Source organism: Apteryx mantelli, chromosome 3 (genome assembly GCF_036417845.1).
Source record: "Apteryx mantelli isolate bAptMan1 chromosome 3, bAptMan1.hap1, whole genome shotgun sequence".
NCBI classification, from domain to species: Eukaryota; Metazoa; Chordata; class Aves; order Apterygiformes; family Apterygidae; genus Apteryx; species Apteryx mantelli.
In genome coordinates, this window is record NC_089980.1 from 74,080,248 (window position 1) to 74,108,181 (window position 27,934).

Genomic DNA, 27,934 nt, shown 5'->3' on the forward strand with positions numbered 1-27,934 from the left:
CTTCATGCCAGTGAGCAGATATTTCAATCAAAACAGTTAAACACTTGTTCATTATAAAGCTCACTACTGCATTTGCATTCGCACTGAGTACAAAGGTCAGTCTACCAGCTGAGTCTATGTTCAAGAGAAAGGAAGGGACCCTAAGAGAATCCTCTTGTGAGACATCCCGAGTGTAACGCTGCTACGTAACCACAGCACAGTTTCACAACCCATTTTCTTCAGCTATAGCACAGTTAAGAGGAGATCCTGGCTAACACCTGCTGATCTCATAGCACCACATATCACCACCACATCAGCTGGGCTGACACAAACATTTCTGAGGCCATGCACTGAGGCATTTTCTTCAGCCCCAGTGCTAGCATAGGATCTCCCTCCTTCCAACTGCTCATTCCTTCCCTCACAGCAAAACATGCCCTCTCCTCACTTTTGTGGATTCAGATAGCAATGTGGCAGACAGCAAGAAAAATAATTCCTTTATCCCTTCCTCCAGAAAGTGTAGAAAGACCAAAGTTTGGAGTAGGAAATAAACATGAGGAAAGAGCTGCAATAATTTTTTCCACGAGAGGCTTGAGAAAGAGGAAACACGACGACTCCCACGAGTGGCTCTCTTTCCTCCTTTCTGTCCCTTTCAAAGCCTGGGAAGAAGTATGGCCTCCATTTTAGGTCCGGAGAAAGAGTTCTTTGCAGAATCTCCAATAGAAGCTTAAAAAATTGCTACATTCTCCTTATATTTGTGACTGTGTTTAGTAGAAGCTTTTCTGCACTCTTCTCCTGATCTGGTTCAGGATGGGGTTGAGGTGCCCTGTGGAACATACAAATGGTTTGGTTGTCCAAATTGAGCTTGAATGGGTAAGGCACAAAATCTGATGCTGGGACACTGGGTGGGAGATATGGAACCAGGAGGGTAGAAAAAGCTGGACTCTCCATCCTGTTCAGCAACACCTGATTTAACATTTTTTCAAGTGCTTATAGATTTGTGTGATTTGATCTCAAATCCTCTAACAAGAGCTCCTGCAAGAAAGAATAAAATCCGTCTGTATAAATTAAGATTCCCCTACATGTATGAATTTAAAGTACTATTCCAAAAAAACCTTCACACAATGAATGCTGACATTCCAGAGTTAAATTTGTTATTCTAGACCCCCACGTGTCTCAATCCTGATCAGTTAAATCAATTAGATCAGCAGCTCATTCCTGATCAGTTAAAATAAGTTTTTAAAGAGCTGCAGCACTTCGTCACATACAAGTATGAAAGACGAGCGAGCGAAATCAGAGGGCAGATCATTTGTATTTTTAAGAAACCGGGATACAGAGAGTGGAAGTCCCAACGTGACAAGGATGACGCTGCTTTTTCAACGGCTGGGGCCGACAGTCACCAAGCCGTATCAGCAGTCATGAACAAAAAAACAAAACAAACAAACAAAAAACAGAAAAAGACAGGGAGAGCAGGGACACCGCGATGAATAAACCCGCCCCGGTAGAACCGGGCGCGCGGGGAAGTCAGGAGCCGTTACGGCGCCGCCGCGGCGCCCCCTCCCCCGCCGGGCGCGCGCCCAGCCCACCGGTCGTAACGCGCCCGCCCGGCGGCGCCGCGCAGGCTCCGAGGCTCCGGGCACGCCCACAACGCTCGCCTCCTCCCGGGCCCCGCAGGCCGGTTGCCCCCTGTCCCGGGGCGGGGGCGCCCCCCCCCCAGCTGACCAGTGGGGTCCGACGGCTCCGGGCACACAGACCGTCCGCCCTGTCCCCGCCAGCGCCAGGCTACCGGTGCCAGCAGCGCGGCGCTGGAAACCCCCCCCCTCCCCCGCGCCGCCCGCCCTCTGCTCGGCAGTAACCCGTGAAACGTCAGCGGCCCACCCGCTTCCCGGCCGCCGCGCCCTCGCCGGCGGGCGGGGCCTGCCTGCCCCCGGCCCCGGCGAGGCCCGCGGGAGGCGCCGCGCCGCAGCCGTCGCCCGCGAGCAGGAGCGGAGCCGAGCAGGGAGCAGCGGGCGAGGCGGCCGCCGGGCGCCATGCGGCTGCCGCTCGCCCTCCTGGCGCTCGCGCCGCTGCTGGCGCCCAGCCGGGGCGCGCCCCCCCGCGGGGAGCGGCCGGCCGCAGGTAACGGGCGGGGCCGGGGCGGGGGGCGAGGCCGCGCGGGCCCCCGCGGCGAGCGCCGGGCTGGGGCCGGGGCTGAGGGCAGCGGCGCCGCCGGGCAGGGCTCCCCGCGGCGGGCAGTGCCGCCCCCGCTCCCTCCCCACCCCCACCCGCCCGCCCGGGCTCGCTCGCGGCCGGCGGCGCCGAGCGGTGGGGCTCTGGATCGCTGCCGCTGCCCTCCGCCGCCGAGAGGAGCCGGAGCGGGGGAAGGAGCAGCCCCCATGTCGTCCCCGTGCGACAGGGAAATGAGATCCCAGTTTTGCTGAGCGTCGCTCACAACCGGTTAATAATCAAGGAGGGCTCGGGTGCGCGATGAGGCTTTTCTTTGGAAGTTGCATGCAATTAGTTCTGATAAAACAGCACTTTAATGCACTTTCAGATCTGTCTCTGCTGTCTCATTACTGTTAAAAGTGCTACTCCTTATTTTATGTCATGTATGGTAAATGGTTACAGCCCTTTACTGTAAAGAGCTGATACCAGCCATTCTCTCAGATGTTTGTGCACTTTGGCACGTGACCTAAGAGTAATATATGCACAGAACAGGACTAATCTACTGTGTTTTATATATGTATGTATCCATACAAGCAGAAGCTGGAGATTTTAAAGCAAAGATGGGGAGTGTAGGGCTGTATCCAAACAAGGCATCAGGATCATGGCCTTGACCAAAGCTGAGGGGGCAGCTTTCAGCCGAGTACTGCTTGGAAAGGGAGGTGGACTGCAAGCAAAGAACCTCTGATTTTGTCTCTGTTCAGGCAGGATTATTGGGGGGGGGGGGAGGAGGAAATATTCAATCTGGTTTCACTTAGAATTGGAGTGGCTAATAAGACCAGAGATTGGAGGCTAATAGCTCAGGTCAAAAGAGAACATGCAGCTGCCCTTAATTTTTAAAAGTATTGAGAGACATATACAGGGTAATGCATATTAAACTTTTTGTGAAAGGGCTTAAAACCAGGAAGCATATCCATGCATTAGCTTAAAGCAGCAGTATTCCACTAACCTTTACCCAAAAAACAAGATCTGTATACCTAAAATGCTGCTTGCAGTTGATCACAGAAATGTTGGTCATGTATGCAGGCTCATCAGATTCTGCATATCCGTAATACTGATTCATCAGGGCTTCATTGCATTTAGATCTGTGCCTTTCTGGAGTGCCTGAACTTGTTCCCCCCAGTGATGGGGCACACTCTGGCCTTATGAGACTTTTGAAGACCGTTTAGGTTTACCCCCCCCCCCCCCCAGGCTAGGAGCAGAAAAAACGTTAATCTGTCCACTCATTTGTCACTGGTAGTTTAGATCTTCAGCATCCAGTTTGTTTAATTTTGTAACCAGTAAACCTTGCAGAGAAGTCCTTTTCTCACACTTCTAGCAATAAGTAGGATTGATATGTTAAGTACTAGCTTTGGGCATCTAGAACTGGCATCCTCTAAAGGCATGCTTTCATTGCTGATGAAATGCAAGACTTCTTATGTTGCAATAAGAAATTCTGAAGTTTAAAAAAAAAAAAAAAAGTACCAGAAAATCACTTTTAGGGTAAAGTGAACCTGCAATAATCCAACCTTGTCCAGCACAACTATTACCTCCATCTAAAACTACAGTACAGTACTGTGGGGTAGCTGATGTGTGTTGAGCTGCTTAGAAGCAAAAAGCTCATTTTTTTCTGTGCATGAGTGCAGCAAACCCTCGGGTGAAGGGCAGAATACACTCCTGAGTTACGTTTTGAAAACACAAGGAGAGTTTTCCTGATGGCTAGCGCTCAGGCTAGAAGCAGTCTCTATAACCATATCCTTCAGAGACTTCATTGTTTAAGCAAAACCTTAGATTTTTAGTGAACAAAAACATCATGGAAGAATTTCTAATAGACATTGTTGTGTATTAGCAGAATCAAAATCCTTGTTATATCTGTAATGAAAAACTAATAGAATGTTATTATTTCATTATTACATAGGTATAAGTAGGTATGCTGGCTTACAGTGGAAAGATTAGAGTAGAAGGGGAATTCTGAAACATGTTTATGTTTTCCTTTGCAATAGAGTGATTATTTTCTTAAGTCTTATCAGAGCTTTCAGAGCTCTAGTGGTGTAATACATATCTCAAAGCTGAAAGGTAAGGAGGAAATGCACTTCTATCAGTGATCTTAGTCCTTTGTTATAGGACACAATTTTGCCTAGAGTAGTCAGACAACCTAACAGCTCTTTTCTGAGTGGTTGAACACCACCTCTGTTTCCTACAACTGGGTGCTTAACATGTAAACAAGCCCATGTCCGTATAGATATGCCAGTGATTCGTCAGTGGAGCTGGGCGTTTGTCAATGAAAATGTCCAGTCTGCATCTAGGTGTCCTGAAAGAGAGGTCCCAAGAGGTACTCAAGATTATGGTACTTTTTAGACTGTGATAGCAGTTCAGGTACTTCTTGCACATTGAAAGCCCGATTTCCAAGTATATGCGTGTACTTGCTTTTTGTGGTCACCAGTTGTGTGTGTTCTGTTGATATCTTAGTCTTTTTGGCTTGTTATTTTACAGTTCTGTTTATTGGCAGTCATAGCAGTTCTTCTGTACAACTACAAGCAAAAAAATAATGAGATGATAGAGTGCTGTTTAGTGATATTTCAGCTCTAGTGAAAGGGAAGAATAGTCACAAAACAGGTGAAACAGTATTTAACTCTTACTTTTACAGCAGTTGTGAAAAACTCCATCTTGTGCATGCTTTTTTCTTGAACTTATGCTTTTCTTTTTATAGTGATCCAAGACTGTCCTCTTAGTACAGCATAGTACCTTGCTGGGACATTTACCATAAACTACAACTAAAAAAAAAAAAAAAGCTCTGTGGATTAGTGTCAAAACTCTGAGCCCTGAGGAAGTAAAAAACCTGTTGTAAATAGTAGCAGTAAAAAAGTACTAGATGTTTTGTAAAGTGTATATTCATGGTTGTATATTCTATGAAATTACTTAATTTTATTTCACTCACTAAACATTTTTTAAATTAATAGCTTCTGACCCCTAGTCTTTGAACTCTTTATTCATTTGTAAAATTGAATGAGATTTCCCTTTTGAAGTTGATAAGATCTTTTGAGAACTTCTAGTAGAATTTTCTGCATAGACTTGCTGTTACATGCATTGATTTAAGCTTATTTTTAATAACTTTGTTCAGGAAGAACCACCAGAGTATAGAAAAGACATTACAAGAGTGGTCTATGTCTGGATTCCTTTCTGGGCGACAGAGGGGAGCTCGTGAAGGCAAGCGTGTGCAAACTTTTCCATATGCTACATGGCTGCTGCCACTCCGAGGAAGGCCAAGCAGGTAGCAGGAGCAAAATTCTCCTGGCACCTTGATGCTTGGTATTTGCCTGTCTCTCAGCCTCCTTGCTCAAGCCAACCTACAAGCTCTGTCCCCGCTTCAGCTGTCCGACAAGGGCAGGAGGTGGGCTGTGCACCTTTAGGGCCTGACCTGCCAGGAGGTGGGTAGTAAGAACGGATGTACAGGCTGTTTGCATCCTAATGGTGTTATGCTCTTTGAAGGGCAACATGGCAGTGGACAGAGCCCCCTCTCTGACAGCCATTTCCCATTTCTCTCCATAGCAGGTATTTGGTGCTTGTAGAGCCTCTGCTGGGCACTGTTGTTTGCCTGCCAAAGCTCTGTCGTGCAGTTCTGGGTAGTGCTGCTAGCTCTCTTCCAGCCCTCAGATTGCTGCGCTCTGCTTTAACACAGGCCAATTCTGTTTGCTTCAGAGCAGATCACAGTGAGGCTCTAAATGATCAAAAGGGGTTTGTTCTAGAAGGAAATTGTACAGTTTCCAATGAAAGGCTAACTCCTTTTGACATGCTGTTTTTCACCCTTAGCACAGACTTACTTCTCTCTGAATCCATTTTCTGGGGTGCAGGCTGCCTTTTGCCACCACCTGTTTTTTCTTCTGTGACAAGTCAGTGCATTGCAAAAGGGCCCCAGAGAAGCATTCTGAGGGTAGTGCAGATTTATCTGGGTTTTTTTTCCTCCTTGTCTTCCCCTTCAGTGGTGATGAAAGCTCAGGGGAATCCTATTTTTACATTTGTGAAGTCCCCAAAGCTGCTGCCCTTTCTGGATGCAGTTAAAGTAGCTGGAGATTAAATGTCTGCATGAGCTCAGGTGGAGCCCAGGTCTGACATAAGGAATGCACACTGCTTTCCCAGTCTGTAGCCCAGAAAGGACTGTTTTGTTAGCATTGTGTCTGGTTGCCTTTTAACTCTTCAGCCTAAATGACAAGATACCCATTTGGTATGAATCCAGAACAAAGTTTAAACTGATGTCTCCCTTGACATATTGAAGTGGCTTGAAACTGTTGTCCTACTAGATACCACTCTGGGATTATAGGGATTTGTTTGTTTTTCATGGAAACCCAAAAAAGGCTCTGGAACAGACTTTCAAAAGATGTATTTTTAATTATTTTCTCATAGTTTGTCCTTTTTAAGCTCTGACTTTCAATTTGTACTTTTAGTGCTTGAATTGTGTTCAATAGGCACATGAAACTTGAAGGAACTCTGGTCCATTAAGTCTTTGTTGCCTGAGATAACTGTATCAAAGAGTCTGCATTGTGAACTCACCAGGCTAAACTGTTATTGTATGACACCTTCAGTTAAATTCCACTTCTGTGATTAGTGGTAGCAAATCTGTATTTATGCCTCTGTATTTATACTAATGCCTAATTGCCCCATTAGAATGGGAGGAGGATTTTATTTTATTTTTTTAAACTTTTCACAGGATACAAACATCAATTGGAAGGCTGCCTCATTTTTACCCCTGTGAAGTGTTCGTTGATTCTCTAGTTCATTGATTGAGTTTTTGCTGTTGAATAGCTCATTACTGAGGCACAGCAAATGGTTGGGACATCTATTTATATATTAAAAAAAATTAAGTCTGACAAGATATTTCTATACGTACTCTAAAGATAACTTGATTGAATATGTGGCTGCTCCAAACTTGTATTTCACAAATGTCTTCCATGTAGTATTTTTCAGAAACATACATATAGTGAACAAGATAATCTTCAGCCAGATACAGAAATCTTTCTCAATCTGCGTGTTTCTGAACTTGCTGAGATTTGTGAAAAAACTTGTGTACAATATGGCATTGTTGACAAAGGCAAGTGAATGTACAAAATGGGACTGGTTAGGTTTGTCATCTTGTATATACGAGCAAGTATCTTTTGTTTTGATCAATGTTTTTGAAACAGTACTATACCATATATTGTGTGCAACTACTGTATTAGTTCTGTGAGTTGTCTTCTGTCCTCGATCTTTAGAATGTGGTTGTGACAGTGCAGCTAGGTATGCTTGCTCCCTTTACTTTGAAAAACAAAACAAAAAAAACCCTTATTTCTTAATAGCCTGAAACCAAGCAGGAAATATTTGGAGTAAAACAAAAGTCTTTCAGTGTTATCTGCCTTTTAATCTCAAAGTATTTCCTCCTGCATGCGTTTCCTTCCTGTCCGCTATGTAACAGTCTGCTGAAGAGGCAAGTGTCTCCAGAACTTTAGTACTTTAATTAAACACACATTGAGAGGATATTTGATTTTTTTTTCCGCACCACAGTGCATGTCACATTTGCTCAGATCTTTGTCACCCCATTTGGGAGCATTAATTAAATAGTCTGGGCTGCTTGGATATGAGCAAATACTCGCATTTCTCTCAGTGAGCAGTGTATGTTGCTTTAAAATTGATCCTTGTGTGAGTTTGCTGAGATCAACTAAGCAATTGCATTCCCACTTCTGATCTTCTCTATTAAATGCTCAATTTCTAGTTCATTCTGTAATCTTGCTTATATTTGTTTTTACTCCTCCCTTTTTACTGCCTTTACTTTCCAACATTCCAGTTCTTTATCCTCAAAATCCAAGCATATTTAGTTTCCATAATCTTAAAAAAAAAAAAGAAAGAAAGAAAGAAAAAAGAAATCTGACTGATCTTTCCACCTACTTTCTCCCTTTATTCACTTGTTCTCTGGATATAGATACACTGTCTGAAGTAGTTCCATATTGCACATCCCTAGGGTAATTTCTCTGGCTCTATGCAAAACTGTTCTTCCTGAAGTCTCTGTTGTTTTTCTGTTAGCCAGTATTGCCATCTTACACAGCAGGGTGAATGGGGCTAACTGTGAGGATGGAATGACTGTATTTGAACTGGAGGCAAAACAACTTGTTGAATGTCCTATATCATGCATCATGACTTGGTTTGCTGATCAGTTTTTCACACTTCTCCCATGTTTAGTTTCTCACTGTTTGATTTTGCTCCTTGAGTGTTGCTGTATTTGAGTTGATTAAATTTATTATAAATCAGGAGTTTTATGTTTAAAGATACCATTGTGTCACTAGCCACTATCATCTTTCCCTAGTTGTGCCTGCTGAACAATATAGCAGAACAGTGTAACATGTTTAAAAAGTTAATGTTTCGTTATGGTTTAATAAAACTGTTCAAATAAACTGTTGTGGCATTTTAACTAGTAATACACAGAAGTAACATCTATGAACATTAAATGTTAGTGCTCTGAAAACCTGCTGTGTTCTCTGTGGTCTGTAGTCTTGATGCTGGAGTGGAATGAAGTTGGGAGAGGGGTATCGCAAGGCTCTGTCTCTGCACTGGCACAAGAGAGGGGACTGAATGGAGGAGAAATTCTTAGAAGGCAGATAGACAGCCTGTGTAAGAGGCTGTGAACTGGTCAGCTTAAGACTATTTATGTAAAAACAAGGTGGGGGAGATAACAAACTTGAAGAAAGGGACTAGACTTGTCTCCTCAAGGCATTAAAAGTAGACTTTCCATGGGTGATCACAAGCTGATCCATTTTCGGGGCTTATCTTGACACCCGGTGGTCTGATCTGTTGTAGTGCTGAGCGCTAAGTTCTGCATCTTAAGCTTCTGTGAATTACTAAATGACCTGAAAAATAGCTCCATGACTCAAATTGTTTAGGCAATTTTTGCGGGTAGATATGTCATCTTCCATGAAAGTAATTAGGAAAAGGAGATGAGCTTTCAGGCCTTCTTTGGCTCCAGAGTAGAACCAGCAAACCTCAAAGATAAATGCAAGCTGAGAGCGCTTAATATTGAGTTTACTGCATATCCATTAGACCACCTGAGGGACAAGATGGTTGCTGCCTGTAGAGAATAAGGGAAGTGGTGGAAGAAGTAATGAGGTGGTGTCTCTTCGAAAAAGAAAGGCAGGTAATTTGGGGCCTGTGAAACATGGAGAGAGTTTAATGGGGTGAGAGGAGGTATGCTATAAAACTTGTATCACTACTGACTTTTAGTCCTGAGTAGAGTTATGAATTTTAGCTTCTCAACTCATGCTGAAAGGTGTCCTGTAGGCCTTTCTTGAGGATCAGGAGCGAGAGATCAGAGAGGGAGTAACTAGTTTGTGGGAGATACCATTTGATTAGCTTGGTCATTGAGAGCAAAGTTGTAAGTAGGGATGAAAAGGATGAACTGACAATATGTGTGTATGGTTGTTCCTGTAAATGATCAAGGCCAACTTGCGGTGCCATTGTGGTATGGGATGTTGGCATGTCAGTGGTGACATCACTCGTGGCTGGAAGGTGGTTTATTTTATATAGTTTGTGAGGAAAGTCATCTTTTCATGAAGAAGGCTTGTTTTCCGCAAGAGTTCTTGTGTTTTTTAGTCTCAGTGTTTTAATGGAGTGAAGGAGCATATTAAAAAACATCTCCGGGTGGAAGAATGGGGGATTAGGTTGAATAGTTTTTCATGGATCTGTGGAGAAGCAATTTGGTAAAATCTCTTGGGTCCTAGCTGGGCACTCAGTATTTGTGTATACTTCTAAACATTATATTCCTCTGCCTTATATCTCCAAGTGTAAAATGGGAGGAATGATCATTTCTCTTACAGAGGTGTTGGAAAAATACTTGCATAGATTTAAATGCATTTGCTAGCATAATTTCGTGATAAGTATCATAGAAGAACTTAGATGGAATAGTAAATCTTACTTAAGAATCATGTTTGAATAGCATTTCATAACTAAGTCGTGAAACTGCCTAATGATCTAATTTAACAAAAATATTGAAGACTGTTCGTTCATTAAGTAACTCAGTCTATGTACAAAACAAAAATGTGGGTACAGGAGGAAGAATGAGGGAGGAGAAAGCAAAATGGTTTGTAGTTACTACCTGACTTTTAGTTGTGCATTCACAAAGGAGCCAAGCTAAACTTCTACTGGCAGTTCTAATATTCTCTGGGTTTTGATTTTTCCACTCTTTTGTTAAGTATAGTCTTATTTATATAATATAGTTTTATTTATATAATAGTACACTACAGTAAAATTTTGTAAGGCTTATTGCATCAAGTATTTACTTTTAAGGCACAGTGTAGCATTTGTGTGCTTTGACACCTCTTCTATCAACTTGACACCTTTTTTTTCTTGTGGTTGCAAATTTGATGATTGTGTTCCTTTTTTCCAATAACTGAAATACCACTTTTGTACATATTAGAAAATTACTAAACCACAGCACCATTTGCAGTGACGTATATTGCATGTATCAAATCTTCGTGGTTAATAGCATATCTGAGCCTCTATATATTACTCTTTGTCAGGTGTTATCTTTGTGGTCTTGTTCTCAAGACATGAAAATTGTTTACTTTCCCTCGTTAATGTATCACAGAGCAAGAAGTTGGAGCACTCACTTTGTGAACAAGAAGCAACCTAGAGCAGGTCAAATATGAGTTGTCCCCTTCTTTGCATGCTGTGACGCCCTTTAATACTTACAGTGCCGTGTAATTGTCCTTCCCCTGCAGCTGACCCTTCCCCCATCCCAGCTGGTGCTCAGCACAGACACGTTTCCTTTATGAGGAAACCATGAATGCTATTTTTTATTCCTGTATCATTTACTACCTCACCTCTGATGTTATTTACTAACTGTACTTCAAATGCTCTCCTGTATGTGAAACTACATAGTATTTTCGCTGTTCATATTCTTCATGAACGTTAGTAGTTTATTATAACAGCCTTTTAAGGAATACCGCAGGAGACTTAAAAATGTCATTGCCAGAAATTCACGTTGAATCCAGGCTTTCCCCAGTAGGACTATTGACTTCTGGCAAGGCTGAGTCAGGAGACAGCAGGGCTTTTCTGGGGCATGGACCCTGGATTCTACAGCTTTGGTCCCCCTGCTTTGGTCCCCCTGCTTCTGATGAGGTTCTCAAAGAGCAAGATAGATCTGCAGGAGTTGGACTACTCTACTCTAACTTCAGTAAATTAATATTATCTGTCCTGCTAGTAGATCCGTATAATACCAACATAACCTTGTAATCATCACAGCTGACGAACCTCATATGGGCTGAGAGACTTGCTTTCCATACACATGGATTATCTGAGGTTCTGGGTTGCATATAGGAAGAAAACTATCTCTGCAAGAGAAAAGAATAGAAAATCAGCCTGCAAGGCTCTGTTGTGTTCATACTGGTAGCAAATTGAGTCCTCTTTGGGAGAAGTATTTGGGACTTTTATGTCTAATTTTTCTAGTCATTTCTAGCATGTTGCCTTCTCCGAATAATTCAAAAATATATTTGGCTTTTCTCATGCTTGACTAAGTCTGATTGTTCTGTTTCTTTCTAGTACCTTTGCCAACACAAATTGTAATAACATCCGAAAATTTCAAGACTGTCTTGCACTGGCATTACCCACATGTTTTTGAAACCCCTCATTTTGTGGTGGAAATCAAACCTTACAAGTAAGTTCTTATTCTTTCATTATTTCCTGTACCTCATATTTTCTGGAAGCATATAAAAGCAATCTGCAAAAAAAAAACAAAAAAAAACCTGCAAAAGCAGTCTGTGATAAATGGTTTTATTTCGATTTGGTAAAGTCATGTAGTGATAAGTGAAGGTTGCCTAAGTGTAAATTAAGGAAAAATTTGTCAGATGTTTTGTCATAGGCAGTATACTGTACAATAAGTGGCAACTGTATTAACTGTTGTTTGATCTGTTTTACAGCTTAGGTTTTTATAAGACCATCTCAACTTGTGTGAACATCTCGGCTCACACTTGTGATGTCTCAGGGGAAATACAAGACCTCTTTTCCTCCCATTGGCTTCGAGTTAAAGCTGTTGTTGAGTCAGAACAGTCTGAGTATGTTGAGACAAGTGAGTTTATTTTGCAAAAGCATGGTAAGTTCCATCATACCCTAAATCTTGTAATTTTCTGCCAAAATTTAAAAAATGAATAGAATTATCTTTTTTTTTACTGCATTATTGTGTCCCAGTTGGGAATATCATAAGCTCAGGAGTCCAGGCTGAAATGAAGTATGATTGTTGTTCAGTAGGAATTTCTTAGTGCTGCCTCTGTAGGGACTTTTTGGCCCTCCCACTGCGGTATTTGAATATTTTTCAAAACTTTTAAAAGCAGGGAAGTGGTGCTAGTGATATACTCTATGCATCTTTCCCATATTCTTGCCTGCTGGCAAGAACAGTAGCAAACTGCTACTGGGAGCTCTGATCCCGTAGAAGTTGTATTCACAGAATCACAGAATCACTGAGGTTGGAAGGGACCTCTGGAGATCATCTAGTCCAACCCCCCTGCTCAAGCAGGGTCACCTAGAGCACATTGCACAGGATTGCATCCAGGCGCATTTTGAATATCTCCAGAGAAGGAGACTCCACCACCTCTCGGGGCAACCTGTTCCAGTGCTCTGTCACCCTCACAGTGAAAAAGTATTTCCTCATGTTCAGATGGAAGTGTCTGTGTTTCAGTTTGTGCCCATTGCCTCGCGTCCTGTCACTGGGCACCACTGAAAAGAGTCTGGCCCCATCCTCTCGACACCCTCCCTTCAGATACTTGTACACATTGATAAGATCTCCTCTCAGCCTTCTCTTCTCCAAGCTAAACAGGCCAAGCTCTCTCAGCCTTTCCTCATAAGAGAGATGCTCCAGTCCCCTAATCATCTTTGTGGCCCTTCGCTGGACTTGCTCCAGTAGTGCCACATCCCTCTTGTACTGGGGAGCCCAGAACTGGACGCAGTACTCTAGATGTGATTCGAGTGGTCAGTGAAGTGATGTCTTGGCGCTACAGCCCCACTTACCAAGTGATGTCTTGACACTAACTGCACTTACTGACAGCTTTGGGTGTCTATGGATGTTACCTAGAAACTACAGAAATCCCCTGTGTCTGGTTAAGTAACAGTTATTCCTTCTTCATTTAAATGCTTTGGGCTACTTTAGTACAAATAGCACTTTTTAACATTAATACCATAAAAGTTGTATATCCAGACTTCAAGCCAACCTTTCCAAAACTGTGGTGCAAGCCTCAGCAGTATGTGGGGAGCACAAAGTGAGAAGTTACACAAGAGTGGGGAAGGGCTAAGAGATTTCCTTAGTACTTGCTACATTCTCAAGCTATGACTTGCAGGCAGGATGTTGCCCATGAACTTGTCTCTGACCAAGCATAGCTTGGGTTGTACTTTAGAGAGAGCTGGATTTCTGCATTGCTGGAGTTGCAGGAATAGAGTGTCTCCTTGTTTGCCTCTACGATTGCCTCTTTCCCCCTTGCCCTTCCCTCACCCAGTACTCTCATGACTTGGAATCAATAGTCAGTTTCAACCATTTGCCAAAGGAACAGAAGCCGTGGAAATAATGCTAAGTTCCACAGTTTGCAGAAAATTAGCAGTGATGTATGGAAGAAAGACCCAAAGTAATGTTTCCATTGAACAAGAGACCCATGTGTTCAGTCAGATCATTAGACAGCAAAAATTCATAGGCCATTGCCACAGGAAATCAGGCTTCTAACTACCATTGCTCAAGACACTATTTGTTTAGATTTTCAAATAGCCTTTTTTTGGTACTGTATCGTTTTTAGTTGAGCATGGTTTATGGGTGGGATTTAGTCAGCAGTATTTTGTATTCTGTTCTCCTTTACCTATAAATGTGTAAATACTCTTTTTTTTCCAACTGTTGTCAGTAAGCTGAATTGTTATGGCCTTATATATGTAGGAAAGTTGGGGGTTTTTTTTCTTTTTTTAACAGTAAACTCTCTGTGGACTATCTCTGTTATTTCTGTTTTAGAAGCAGATTCATCCTTGTATCCATATGCCTTCATTACTTCTCAGTACTACAGCTGTACAATATTAACCGCATTAAAATAGACATGTAATTCTTTTCAAATCTCTAATGAATTTATGGAAGTTAAATATAAATAGCAAGTTTTATTAGATCTCTATATCTCAATACTATGTCAAAAGCTTTGGCCTAATAGAAAAGGTACAATGTGTTTCAGGAAAAATAGGACCACCTAATTTGCGTCTCTCAAGGCACAGTGACAAAATCATCGTTGATATTTACCATCCTCCGTTTCCATCTGTGGAGCTTTATCCTTGGATCGGAGGAATTTATTCAGAGCTCACTTACTCAGTGACTTTTGGGGACAGTAAAAATCAGGTATGTTTCAAAATGAAAACTTCAAATTAAAATATTTGTGTTTTAAATACATAAACAGGGAGTCCACTCCTTTAGTTTTTCTGGTTGGTTTTTTTTTTTAATCTTCAATAACACATAAAGCTAACAGTTATCAGAAAAACAGCTGAATGTAACATAAGACTACTGATGCAAAGTGAAGCCCTAAAATGTCAAATGGGTCGTGGTGAGAGACATGACATGCAGGTCTAGATGTTAGTTGTTCAAATGCATGTCTAATAACAAAAATTAAAGATTATTATATGAGCTGTATGCAAAAGTTAGGGTTATTTGATTGCGTGCTGCTATTGCTGCACACATGCTAAAATAAAACACTGGTAACTTTGTGCCCCTTTTACTACTTTAGGTAGACCTTTTGTATCAGAAGACTAACTTTCAAGATACTGATACCACTTCATTTGTTTGGCAATCATGGAGGGTGAATTTGAGAAAACTCATAGCAGATATGTTTATTTATAGAGTTAACTTTTCATATGCATCCAGGTATAATTTTTATGGAATTAGGAATTGAATTTAGTGAATTAGGCTCTGTTGATAGTCTATATTTACATTCCTCTCTTGGATGCATCTGAAGATTTTAGCTATAAGCACCATGGTTTGATCAAATATAACTCCTTAAGGTAGCAAGTAAAACTGTTCTCTTTTGGAAATAGCTGATAGACAAAGTTCACAGCTTTAGCAAGGCACATAGATGTAGGACCACATATCGAATAGTGTTGTCATATTTTGGAAGTGTTGGAAGGTATTGTAATTTTTACCTTTTGTATTTAGTCAAATGATATAATACAGCTTTGCTTTTTTGTAGAATAAAGATGAGTTCCTTGCAGACGATTGTAATATGCATAAATGTAGCCTAAACATCCCAGTTCCTTCTGAAGGTTCCATTTATTGTGTTTCGGCGAAGGGAAGTTTATATAATGATCTGATGTTTGGCGCCCAGTCAGAAGAAAGCTGCATTCCTGTTCCTCTCAAGCAGACTTTGAGTAAGAGGATTCTAAAAATTTAGTAAGAATGTAACTGAAGAGCTGTCTTACAGAGTCTGACCAGAGATCCATTTTAGCTAAGTATTCTGACTCTGATATAGCAGTGCGCTGACTTGACCCATAGGAGAGTATCAGAAAAGAGAAAACACGGTCATTCTTTCCAAATGCACTCTCCCAGTTCTAAAGACTTCTAAAGATAATACATTATTTTTGAATGACCCTGATTTTTTTCTTTTTGGGGGGTGAAGGGGCAGGGGTGCTTTTCCTGCTTCATTGGTATTCTAGAATTTGTTTTGACTGTACATGATCATTGGTGTAATTAACAAATGACAGACGGATCATTCAGTGAGTTGCACAGTTTTCAGAAGCGCAACATCCCTCTTGTAACAAATTGCTTTTTTGCTGAATCGCATCTCCAAAGAAAATGAATGTAGGCCTTTATGAGTTTGAAGTAACAATAAACTCGTGGTAAAAAAAATTAAGGTGTCATCTTGTTTTTCTTAAGAAAACAAAGGCAGCTAGTGACCCAACTTCGTATCTCTGAAAACCTCTTACAAACTTTTTAGTGTCACTTAATATGGACTGAAAGTTCAATAGAGAAAAGGGATAAAATTAGTAAAAGCAGTCATGTGTTCTTTCTTTATGCAGAGGAAGAGCAGTATGCTTGGGAGGATTAACTGTTCTATGTTTTGAAAGATTTCACAATTTTATTGGGTAGATTATGTGAAATAATTCTTATGTCAATTAATATACTATCACATGGAAAAAGTAAAAAACTTCATCCACACCCATCATCTCTAAGGAACAAGAGATTATTTATAAAATTCCTTTATCTCTATAAAAACAGTACTGCATTCATAACTTGAAAATTTTGTGTCATTATAATTTTTATATACTGTTTTATAAATTAAGTTCTTGAGTGAGAAAGGTGATAAACTGATACATTCACATATTGCAGCTAAGAGTTCTGAGCTATTTCAGTTTCTAAAGTTATTCTAAATGATACAGCAATGGTTTATTTTCCAAACTTCTTGACAAATTTTTCTCTAACTTCCTAGGCACACAAAATATTATAATTGTGGTTGGTGTTATCCTGGGCTTTGGTTTAGTTTTGACTATATGTTGTGGCTGCAAGAAACTAAGGAAGAAGAACATAAAGCTGCCTAAGTCTTTGGTAAGTTCAGACTTCTGTATCAGATTTTTACTCTCCAGCTAGGTAAGTTTTATAACTATAACAGCTTTATGTCTCTCTCATTTTTTACTATGATCTCATAGAAGTTTAGGATTTATACCAATCTAAGATTCTCACAGCCTCTGCAACCAGATGCTCTGTATTTTTTTTAGGACTAGACTTCAATCTCTTTAACTGAAGCAACATTACTTGGTCCATTTTGAAAACTTAGTTCCTAAAAACTGAATGTGTGTGCGCATAGATACGTTTATTTTCGTTCTAGTGATAGGGACACACATGAGATGCCTTCATTTTATGGTAATATTGTGATACTGCTAATCGTTTAATGTTATTACAGCAATGTGTGCAGTAAGAAAAAAGTAGTGGTGTAGAGAGAGGGAAGAAGAACTTGGGGAAATCTGTTCTCACACAGGGCAGTCGCAGGGAAGAGGGGTCAGCAGCTGCTCAACTTTGTCTGCAGGGAACTTTTAGTCTTCAAGAAGCAGAGTGGACAGTCTTTAAACAGCAGGGAATTCTCCTTGTTTCCACACAAGGCCAGAGCGGAGCATTTGACAAGTACCGTTATATTATACTTCTGGTGTCTTGTTAGTCACAACTGAACAATCAGCAGCAAGTTTCAAGAACTGTCACATGAGGCAGTAGTAATTCTTAACTGGTAATCATATCAAGATTTATCTCCTTAGTAGATACAGGAAGCTTCATATGACTTCTAGAGAGAATAGGCAGTGATCTTCAATTCCATATCCTTCAACTTCAAGACCCTTAAAACAACTCCATTTTGGTGCAGGGGTAGCTCAACACCCAAGGTTCCTTCGGAGCCAGCTTTCTTTTGAAATAGGATATTAGGAGGTGAAATTGCTTTGACCAAATGGAGATATCCAAACCAGTGACAGTATGTCCCTTTATAGTAAGCTGTAATGTAGTTAGTAGAGTTGATGGAGCACAAATGTAATTCATCTCATTCTACAATGAATATCTACATCTGATTAGGCAAAGCACCCGCCTGTTCCTCTCCATGGACTATGACAGAAGCCTTGGAACTAGCTCAGAGGTAGCCATCCATGCTATAGACTTAGAAAACCAGATGAGATAAATCCATCAGAGGGAATCTGCAACTAGACCCAGATTTCATACCCACATACCTGTAGGAAAAGTGAGACACTGGTGATTTCTTTCAGCTTCTTGTTCACATCAGTGTGCAACAATCTGAATACATAATGTTTTATTCTACGTATACACACAATTTTCGTGAAGACAATTCATTATAGCAAAAGATACCTTCTTCCAGCATGACTCTAAGCTATGCCCAGTAGATGCCTTGTTGTTCTGGCTTTGCAAAACTACTGTGATACCACATCCAAGGGATTAGGAAAAAGAACATCACACAAGTAGGATGGGTGCTACATAACTACTGTGAGCTTACTGATGTGTGCTCCAGGTTCACACTTTAGCTTGTCTTGGTGAAACTTGAGTGCCCATTCTCTCAATTTGCTGGGCTGTATGTTATCTTGTGCTTCCTAGGTGCTCCAGCATACCAGATTCTCCCCTGCTATATGAAGGTTTTGATTGAAGTCTATATAAACCAAGCAACTCTTAAGCAGTCTGGTTCACATTCCACTTCGTGCCTTGTTGTAAGGAATTGAATGAGACTTAAAATTGTTTGTAAAGGTCCTTACCTTCTGTCCATTTCCGTTGAAATCTCTGGTCTAAATTGTAAAGCTCACAAGGATAGTTTCAGTGCAGGTGATATGAATAATATGGGAATTATCTCAAGACATCTTAGAGCTGAGAGCCTATCACTGCACTTTAAATCTGCACCAGACGTGTTTTTCCATACAGGTCACAACTATTGTGCTTTACCTGAGCTTGTCTGAAAATGAAGCATCTATAGAGTCTTCCTGTATGTTACTAGGCTAGGCAAGGTGTCCCACTTTAGAACAGCTGCCTTCCAAAGGTCTGCTTCCTAGCAGCTTTAAGTAGACACTAAAAGGCACTAAAAGATTAAATCATTTGAATGGCTTTCAGCAAGTTGAAGTTCTTCATCATCAGGAAAAAAAATAGAGCAATCATCAAGCAGCTGCCTCACTGCTCATATAGTCAAAGAAAAGAAAAAAAAATCCATTGCCATTTAGATCTCAAAAACATTTACATTGTCTTCTGTAAGCTTTTTAGGACTCTGAGAAATAACACGTCAGTCATGTTCAGGTCTTACTTCCAAAATGTGACTGTCTTACAGTATCAACATTGAGTGGTTACTTTCATAAGAGAGAGTTTCTTAGTTTAAATGTGCAAAACACCCCTATTCATAGTAGGAGGAATCCTACCAGGGATATGAATCTAGTGAAATGGAGCACATTGTTTACAAGACTTCATCATGCTAGTTGTCTTCTACTGGGTCATAGGTATCTGATGTTATCAGCAGTCCAGCTGTAATTAAAGAGCTATTCGTTATCTTTCAGTTATCTCACTAGAAGTATTTCAAGGTGTTTCTCCCACCCACACACCATCTTCAGTCATTCCAGTTTGTCCTGTGCGTGATAACCAGATTTTTGTGTTAAGGTTTATCTGTTTTAAAAGGAACCCTTCCTTAGTTTAGTAATAAGCCTTGGGCATCTCAGTCTCCTGAAACTTCACTCTCTTTCTCTCAGCTCCTCTTATCTTTAAGTGATGGTAAATGTTTCAGTGGGTAGAAAATGCACCCAAATACACTCTTTGCCATAAAGACAAAAGCCTCTTTGAAAAGCAGCAAATTTCATTTTTTAGCTCATGCTTAAATCAACATTTCTGCTATCTGCTGATGCTTTTTTCCAAGCCTGGCAGGGATGACAAGGCTGCATTCTCTTGGTGTATGTGCAGAGTACTTACAAATGCTGATGAAACATTCAAGAATTTTCTCTGTGACTCTGGCTTTTTGGTGGTTATGCTTTTGCAACATATGTTTTTAATTTGGAGAAACTGATTCTCCAATTCGTGTAACTGATTGTCCCTGTAAATTTTATTGACTGATATCTGCCACAAATAATTATCATCTGACAAGAGGTAAGTTGCTTCGTTAGCTTTTGTGAAGTACTTTTTCCCGTGTTGACACTTATAGGGCAGCAAAAGGGTCTTCTATTTATACATTTACCCAGCATTAATTTGTTGTGAAAACATGCAAAGACCATGTAGATTTTGTCAAAGCCCTAATGAGATTTGAAATGGACTTCTCAAACTCTCCTCCAGAGAACATGCTTCTGAAAATTACTAATGAACTAGGTGGAGAAGCCCTCAGAAAATAAAGTTAAGACAGAAACTGTTAAATACCTTGACTGTTACTGATTCTTTTTTGGATGTGTCATTTATATGTATCCTGGAGCCTGGCTTCCACCTGTGTAACACTCTAGTCTATTAAGATGGTGAAAGACCTGAAACCTGAGGTGTTCTTTTTGGAGACATTAAAATATCTGAGCACATGCATCATGCCAGGAAATACTGCTCAAATGCAGTTTAAGCTCCTGTTGGCTCTCAGTTTACCAATGCTGTATTATGTACACAAAAGAAAAATATTAACTTATCTACAGTAAATATTTTTCTTCAAATAGTAACCCATATCTTAATTATACTTTTTACTGGAGATGCTTTGAATGGCATTCAGATTAATGCAGTGGGATCTGTTGATTCTTCTCTTTGAAACTAGAAGTGACTGTGTGAATTGCTAAATTATCTCGTATAAATCATGAGTCAGCGACTCTTAAAGAACCTTTGGTACCAGGAAACCCATGAGGGTTTTGTTTTTTTTTTTTTTTTTCCAATGGTTTCCTTGTTTCATGAATGGAAATAGAGTGTCTGCTCCATGTTGCTTAAGGCAAAAACTACTGGTTTTATTTTTGAGAACAAAAGTCTTGGATGTATTTGTATAGAGAGTACGTACTTTATCCTCAGGATTTCTCTCTCTAAGCGTTGCCAGCAAGCAGTGTGAAATGCAGAAACTGTGTAGAGTATAAGGCATTTTCCTAACACATTTTAGGAATATGACTTTAGGGCCCGTGCAAATCTTTAAAGGACAGAAAGAACTTAGGGACTCCCTTTGTTTGGTTTGATTTCTTTTGTTTGTTTTTACTGTAGTATAGCAGGTACAGGTGGGGTGGGGAGGAAGGTTCATACTGTTGTAAATGCAGCTTTTAGCCATATTTTGTATAGCATTCAATTTTAATTCGTGTTCTTCAAGTATTCCAACTTAAATAGGGAATTATCTTCTCATGTCACTTACTGTGTGACTATTGGAGTAAGATTTTTACTACTCCAAAAAGCTGCAGATTCTGATCCCTTAAAGATCAGTGTAGGTATGACATAAATATCCAATATTTTTCCATATATCTGTATAAGTAGATTTTCAAGAGGTGCAACATCAATCCTAGTAACTGTTCATAAGCTTTTAAGTATCTGCACCTTCTTGATTACACTCTGTTTTCTGCAGCTACCTTTTAAGCATCAGATTCTTAAGTATGGGTAGTTCCCAAACATGCTCATGCAAAATTACTCTGAATATTCTTTATCTAGTATACTGACTATTCCCATATAACAGCCATCATTCTCTCTGGATATTCATTTTCTAAAGGCCAGTTACGTTGTAGTGTGGCATATTCTCGGTGTCAGGAGCCACCTTAATGCCATTTTTACTAGTTTCCAGTGATACTCTGACTTCCAAAGAGATCATCTCACCCTAGTTCTGCTAACACAGCTGTTTGTAAAACTCAGATTACAAGTAATTCATTTCCATGAAATGTTTGTTTTGGTGGGTTTTTTAACTGGAATAGTCTCATTGATCCAGCATAGATCACAGATACCAGGGCAATTGAAGGGGAAGGTACAGGAGTGAAGTGAGAGATGAAGGAATGGCATCAGTTCTGCTAAAGCCAGCATGCTGTGAAGGTATGAATGTAGAGATATGGCCTCAAAGCCTTTTGATCAAGGAAGATATTTGTTAAGCACAGTTAGATTTAATGGTCTGATTTTTGATGGTTGTATCAGTTCTTATACAAGTACAGAATGGGAGATTCTTTTTGCCTATTTGGAGCTTTTCTTAAACTACATTATTTTTTTCCCCCACCCCTTTTCCTCCATAGCTACATCCCTCCCTTTCAGATTTTACTCAACCAATATTTTCAGTCAAAATATCTCACAAAGCATCTCAAAAAACAATGATTGTGTACATCTCAGTAAGAATTTAGCTCATTCTTAGTAGCTCATACTTCATGATACATATGTGTAGTGAATTACAGAATTTGAAAAAGAACTCTTGACTTGAATAACCCTTTTTCCCTAAGGTTTGTGCTAGCTTTAGGGAACAGCTTTACACAGCTGAAAACTTACCCTAGTTTGTTTTTCATATGTATTCTTGAAAATATCTTAAAAACAAAACAAAATAAAAACAAAAAACACCAAATCAATCTAAATCTGAAGAAACTAAACAGCCTGAAAGTGTGTTCATTTAAAACAAGCTGAAGCCTGGCCATTGAAGGACTTGATGTGTGCTCCCACCAGTGGAGTTTTCAAAGGGAAACATCAAAGTTTGTTGCAGCACTGACGGAGTGCTTAATGATATTGGAGAAATGACCAGGAAGACTTCAGCATAAATGTGACTAGCAGGATTGTTTAAAGGTTCTCATATAGTTTTAAAGATCCATCTTGGAAGATCTCTCCTAGTTGAGACAGTGCTGGAAAATTATACTCGTTACAAGTTATGGTCATGTGTATGTATGGGCTTGAAAGGCTGCCAAAACTGGTTCAAGAAGAAGAGTACTATTGCTTTTTTTTCCTCTGCTGCTCTCCTTGCCACTGTGAACTTCAATGACTTAAAATAAAACAGGTGAAAGTTGCACCTATGAAATGGAGCTGGTCCTTGCAATGTACTTGCACACTGAAAGCATTTTTGTGAACTTGCCAGAGTCTCATTTTGCTAATTGCTGCTGGAAATTATTGTAATAAAATTAAATTTATATTACAAACATTTTTTTACCTCTGAATTTTGACAGAAGCTAAAGCCAATAAATTAATAACTTACGCAAAAGTAAAAGGGTTTTTTTTTTTTTTTTTCCATTTCAGGTCAGTGTGATAAGAAACCTAAACACAGACAACTTTCTAGAACCAAAATTAGAGACAAAATACAACTCTGTGATAAGCCTTATGCCAGATGAGCCAGCATTGCCAGCAAATGATGAAGTGAACCCACTGAAGGTAGAGCAAAAAGAAGTTGGTGTTAATCCTGAGAATTCCAGTGAAGGAGCATCTTCTATTCTTCTGCCAGAGGTACCAAGCAACACAGGAGAGGCTTCTGTGCAGGAAAGCACAGAGGAGGTATCCTCTGATGTTGAACAAAATCATAAAGTGAAAGAGAGTTATTTCATTTCTGACAATAATCAGACAGAGATATGCAGTAACTCTTCAGATCCAGAGGTTTCTACCACAGAAGTACAACAAACAGTCAATCCAAGCAGCTGTCTCAAGTTTTCAGGCTATGACAAGCCTCACGTGCCATTAGATATGTTGATAGATGTTGGTGAAGAACGGCCTGTGATTGCATACAGACCCACTGACTAACCAGGGTAGCTGCAAATTTAACCAGAACTCATGAAGAACAGCATTACTGAAGATTATGGAGAGTATTGGTCATATTATCAACATCAAAAAGTTTTAAAACATCCTGATCCAGACAGAATCACCAGTGTCTAATTTATTACAATGGGATCCTGAAATGCAACTAAGAGTAGTACCTGAGAACAACATAAAAAGTGAGGAAAAGTTTCATAATAACCTGTCACTTTCAGAAGTGTTTGTGTATATGGCATAAAGTACTATTTGAAACAGGAATTAGTAAGTTAATTTTTTAATAGTACTCTATGGAGAACAGGTATTTCATGAAGGAATATAAAGCAGTTGCTCTATCATTGTTCCATTCTGTCTCAAATCCTTTTCAAAATTAATTCCGTGAACTGAATACTTAAGAAGTCATTCACTAGTTTATGATAGAGATGTGCAAGAAATGTTTGAGAGTTTTTGCCTTTATTGAAGGTGTTCTGTTGTTTCTCTTTGTTTTCTCTTAAATGCTTAAAGAATATTTTTGTATTAAAAGAAATCCTACTGTTTCTTTTAAGAGTATACCTATAGCTTTTTCATGCACCACGCAGGACCTGAGGAATTTGATTCCATGGCCAAGAACCAGCTATTTGTTCTGTTCTGTTCTGCAACTAGAAGTGTGCACTTTCTACATTTCAGTTAGTAAACATTAGACTTTTCCCTTCAAAACACAAGTCCTGTGACTCTAAAAAAAGGCTATTCTAAAAAATTGTTTTATCTGTGTATAGCTGCATCGATTTGGGTTGCCTAGATATGTTCTGTAACTGAGTCACGTTCTGAAAAACTCCTGTATTAGCAGGCTGACTGATCCTCATTGAAGGAAGTTTGTTTAACGTCCAGCTACACAAATTCTTTAGAAATGTTTACAGTAGGTTTTAATGAAGCTTACTTCAGGGGAAAAGGGTATTTTTTTTACAAACACAAGGTGGTGTGTCTGCACACTTTTTTTATAAAATGTCTTTGTTTTAAAAGATTTTTTTGTAGATGTATCATAAATGTTTGAAAAGCTCATAAATCTTGCATATTACAGCAAATGGTTTTGAAGGAAAACAAGTATTGTAGTACTTTTGTCCTTACATTTCTCACTGATTTGAATATTCATAAGATAAAGTTAGTTTCTAGAGGAGCCACTGGACTGCTTCCTTTCCTGCAAATATCAGACATTAACCACAGTGGTATATGCACAATTCCCAAAGGGTTTAAGAGAATAGCTGTCTTTCCCTTCTCTACTCACAGGAATATAGTAGTTCTGCTAGTAGTATTTTGATAATTTGAGGAAAAGATTAATCAAGTAGGCAAATGTTGCAGTTATGTTATAACAGAAAGCTGAGTTAGAAATATTTCAGTATGTTTTAATGACTTTGATGTATTTCTGCATTAGATTTAAGTCTAGTGGGACCATCTGATTTTTTCAATGTCATTCTGGATTGAGTTCCTAGCAACTGGTGCAGGTGACTCATTGCTCAGGATCTAATAGTGTGTGTGTATCTCCACAGCAGAAGGGCAGGAAGTAAGTCTCTCTTTTAAGAAGGCTTTGAAAATCAAAATTAACTTGGAGTTGAATTTCAACTTAACTGACTTCGGTTAATAATATGGATCACCACTGAAGCGTGCTCTTAGCCATCTGTGCTGCTAAGGAGATGGGCAGCTGTGTTTTGTACAGAGTTGGAAGCTGTTGTCCTTTCTTTCAGGTTTTGTAGATTTGTTGATAAATATGAACTGCAATAAAAACCTTGGAAACTTATAAATGTCAGATAAGTGCTAAAGTTAGGCTTGGCTTAACAGGGAGAATTAGAGTACTAGAAACTGCGGGGGGGTTGTTTGTTTTCTTGAAAAAGTTTCTAATCAGACATTAATTTGCTGAGTAACTATTTTCTTTGCTACTCCTAAGAGTATTTCATCTTCTGGTGATTGGCAGCTTATTTTCTTTTTGTCAGTTGCATCCAAAAAATGTTGCTGTTCCTGAAGAATGTCAGGGATTAGCCATAGTAATCATTCCATTTGGTTTGTCTGTCTCAAAACTGTTCTGTCATAATTAGGTAAGTTCTTAGAAATGTTAGAGTTATAGTGATACTAATGCATTTTGAAATTCTAATATCTGGCACTGTTCTCTGTGCAAATTATTTAATAAGACGCACCCTATTAGACTTGTGTGAATAGATGAGCTCACAAAGTGATTTCTGTTCTGGATAGTTTTCTTCTGTTGATTTTTGGTGCTTTCTGGAAAAGAAGCGATACCCATGGCCTGTGTGAGGGTGGATAGGTTTTAAAACCAAGTGACCTTCTCAGATTCCCTTTTTTTTTCCTTTTTTTTTTTCCCCTCTCCCCCCTCCCCAGTACTACATTGTACATTGTTCTGTTCTGGATCTTTCAAGGAGTCCTGTGAGTGGAAGGGACCAGCCAGGTGCTAGGATATAGTTAAGGGTAGGTATAGTTAAGATTGATCAGAAGTAACACAGAAATAAATATGGGAAGAATTTGGCATGGTGGGTAGTTTTGTGTAGTGGAAAGGCACCGTTACTCTTTAACCTGAAACTCCAGCACAGGAGCTTAGGTATTCCATACTAAACAACATATATACTTATGTAACTAACCTCTTCTTGAAGCTATCACAAGAATAACTTTTAATAACTGAAAATTTCTACACTGTAGTTACAAAAGCCACTGAAGCATCACTTTCAGTACAGGTGTGTCATCTAAGTGCTGTGTACTTAACCTTGGAAGTCAGTGGGATGGGAACAGTTTGAGCCAACCAAGGTGTACATCTAGATGTTTCAATTGCTCAGACAGCTTTCAGGTTTTATGATTGTGAATTGGAGAAGTTTGCAGGGAGCATAAAACACCAGGTTATTTTATTTGTTAGCTGTGACTAACTGAAAATGTGAGGTCTCAGTGAGACAAAAATACATCCCCTGGGTTAAAGTAAGCTTCATCTCCCACAGTCTTGTCTCCAGCAGTTCTCAGTAGTGGTATTTAGAGCCTAGGAACAAGGTAAGTGCACAATGGTTTTTCTGCCAGCATACAATCCAGTGTCCAGCAACCTGCAGTGTGGGGACTTCCTGAGATGGGAAACATGGAAATGCCTTACCAGCTACAGCTAACAACTTTTCTAAGAATTTCTTTAATTGTCCTTTTTGTGTGGACTTCGCAATTTTTTATCAACTCCGCAATTAACAATAAAGTATTGTGGTAACATTCTGTGTTGGCAAGAAGCATCAAATGCTATGTTTTTATGCTTTTTCATATAAATATAGTTTAAAAAAAATGCATGCTTCAAATCTGCCGACATCTGTGAAAACAAGACATCTTATAGTGGTCCCAGTTGCTTAGAACAGAAGTGTATGTTTGTATATAGTCCCTCACTGGTTAAGATTCCACTGTTTTTCTCAGGTAAAGCTAGAAGTAACTGGTTGCTCTGAAGTAGTGCCACGTAAACGGTTTAATACTAGTAAATACTTAATTCATATTAATAGGTTCAGTGTGTCTCAAAAAAAGGGAAAAAAAGCACCTTTCATCTTACAAAATAAGTATTCTATATTAAAGCCAAAATACAGAGGTTTTCTATAGTGACCTGCATAGGTATCTTTAGTATGATTTTTAAAAACTCAATCTTTTAAGTATGAAACCCTTATTTATTAACACACTTTTCATATTCTCTAAATTAACGTAATCACTGGGCTAGATGGAACCTTCAGAGGTCTGGTTCGTTTTTCTCCCCAGACCCACATCATTCCTCCAACATGTCTGTCTAATGACTCCACAACGCCACCAGGCAATCTATTCTAGCAGTGCGTTGCCCTTAAGGTATTTTTCCAATGTCTAACCCAAGTCGTCTTGGCTCTGGTAAGCTCAGCATTCTATCCAAAATGGACCTGCTGAGCATACTTTGGTTCTTGTCTCAAGTTTATAGCTAAACTGCCTGTAAATACTGTAAATTTTAAATGCTTTTATATTGAATTAAAAAAACCTCAAAGGCAAATGTGTGCCCTCTTTTTTGCTGCTGTTAGCTATTATACTGAAGAATAAATCTGCATTTTGAAGCTTGCTCAGTTGTTCACTTGGTTATGTATTTTATGTATGCTTGAGCTTTACTAAAAATAAATAGAAAATGCTGTTTGTGATATATACATGTGAAATTACATATAGCCAGTTGCTGTGCTTTACTTACCAGATGTATTAGCACGTAGAAGAATGAGTTTTAAAGTAAGGCTCTTTCTCATTTGTTGTTGAGAGATCCTCTGGGTGAAATACGACTCATTATAGTCAGTGGTAAAAACTCCTGTTGACCTTGAGGGTGTGATTGCATCCCTTTGTTTTGGAAGAGGTGTCTCTCCCTTACAGATGTGAGGTTGTACCTCTGCTGTACTCCAGCAGATGATCGTGCAGAGGGATGAGGGCTCACACACTGATTCTGGCTAGGTCATCGGCTTTGCAACCTCTTTGCTGAGTAATTACCTTCACACTACTGATGCAGCAGGGAATAATTTGAGTGCAGTTCTAACACCTGAGCCTGGGGACTGTCCTTACATTCCATTGAAAAATTACTGGATTTATAAAATGCATTAATTACTGTATTTAAAC

At 39.7% G+C, this 27,934-nt stretch overlaps 1 protein-coding gene across 2 annotated transcripts; it reads left to right on the forward strand.

Annotated features, from left to right (window-relative positions):
• Positions 1 to 1,989: 1,989 nt before the first annotated feature.
• IFNGR1 (interferon gamma receptor 1) lies at positions 1,990 to 27,398 on the forward strand. 2 transcript variants are annotated; one of them, XM_067293669.1, is made up of 7 exons: positions 1,990 to 2,094; positions 11,716 to 11,830; positions 12,093 to 12,265; positions 14,367 to 14,527; positions 15,369 to 15,546; positions 16,605 to 16,720; positions 22,823 to 27,398. In XM_067293669.1, exons 1-7 carry the CDS (start codon positions 2,007 to 2,009, stop codon positions 23,315 to 23,317), a joined length of 1,326 nt encoding a protein of 441 aa, XP_067149770.1. In that variant the 5' UTR covers positions 1,990 to 2,006; the 3' UTR covers positions 23,318 to 27,398. The 2 variants fall into 2 exon arrangements, with proteins under 2 accessions (XP_067149770.1, XP_067149771.1); XM_067293670.1 differs by lacking the exon at positions 1,990 to 2,094 and having other exon boundaries at positions 11,720 to 11,830; positions 12,098 to 12,265.
• The last annotated feature ends 536 nt before the right edge of the window (positions 27,399 to 27,934 follow it).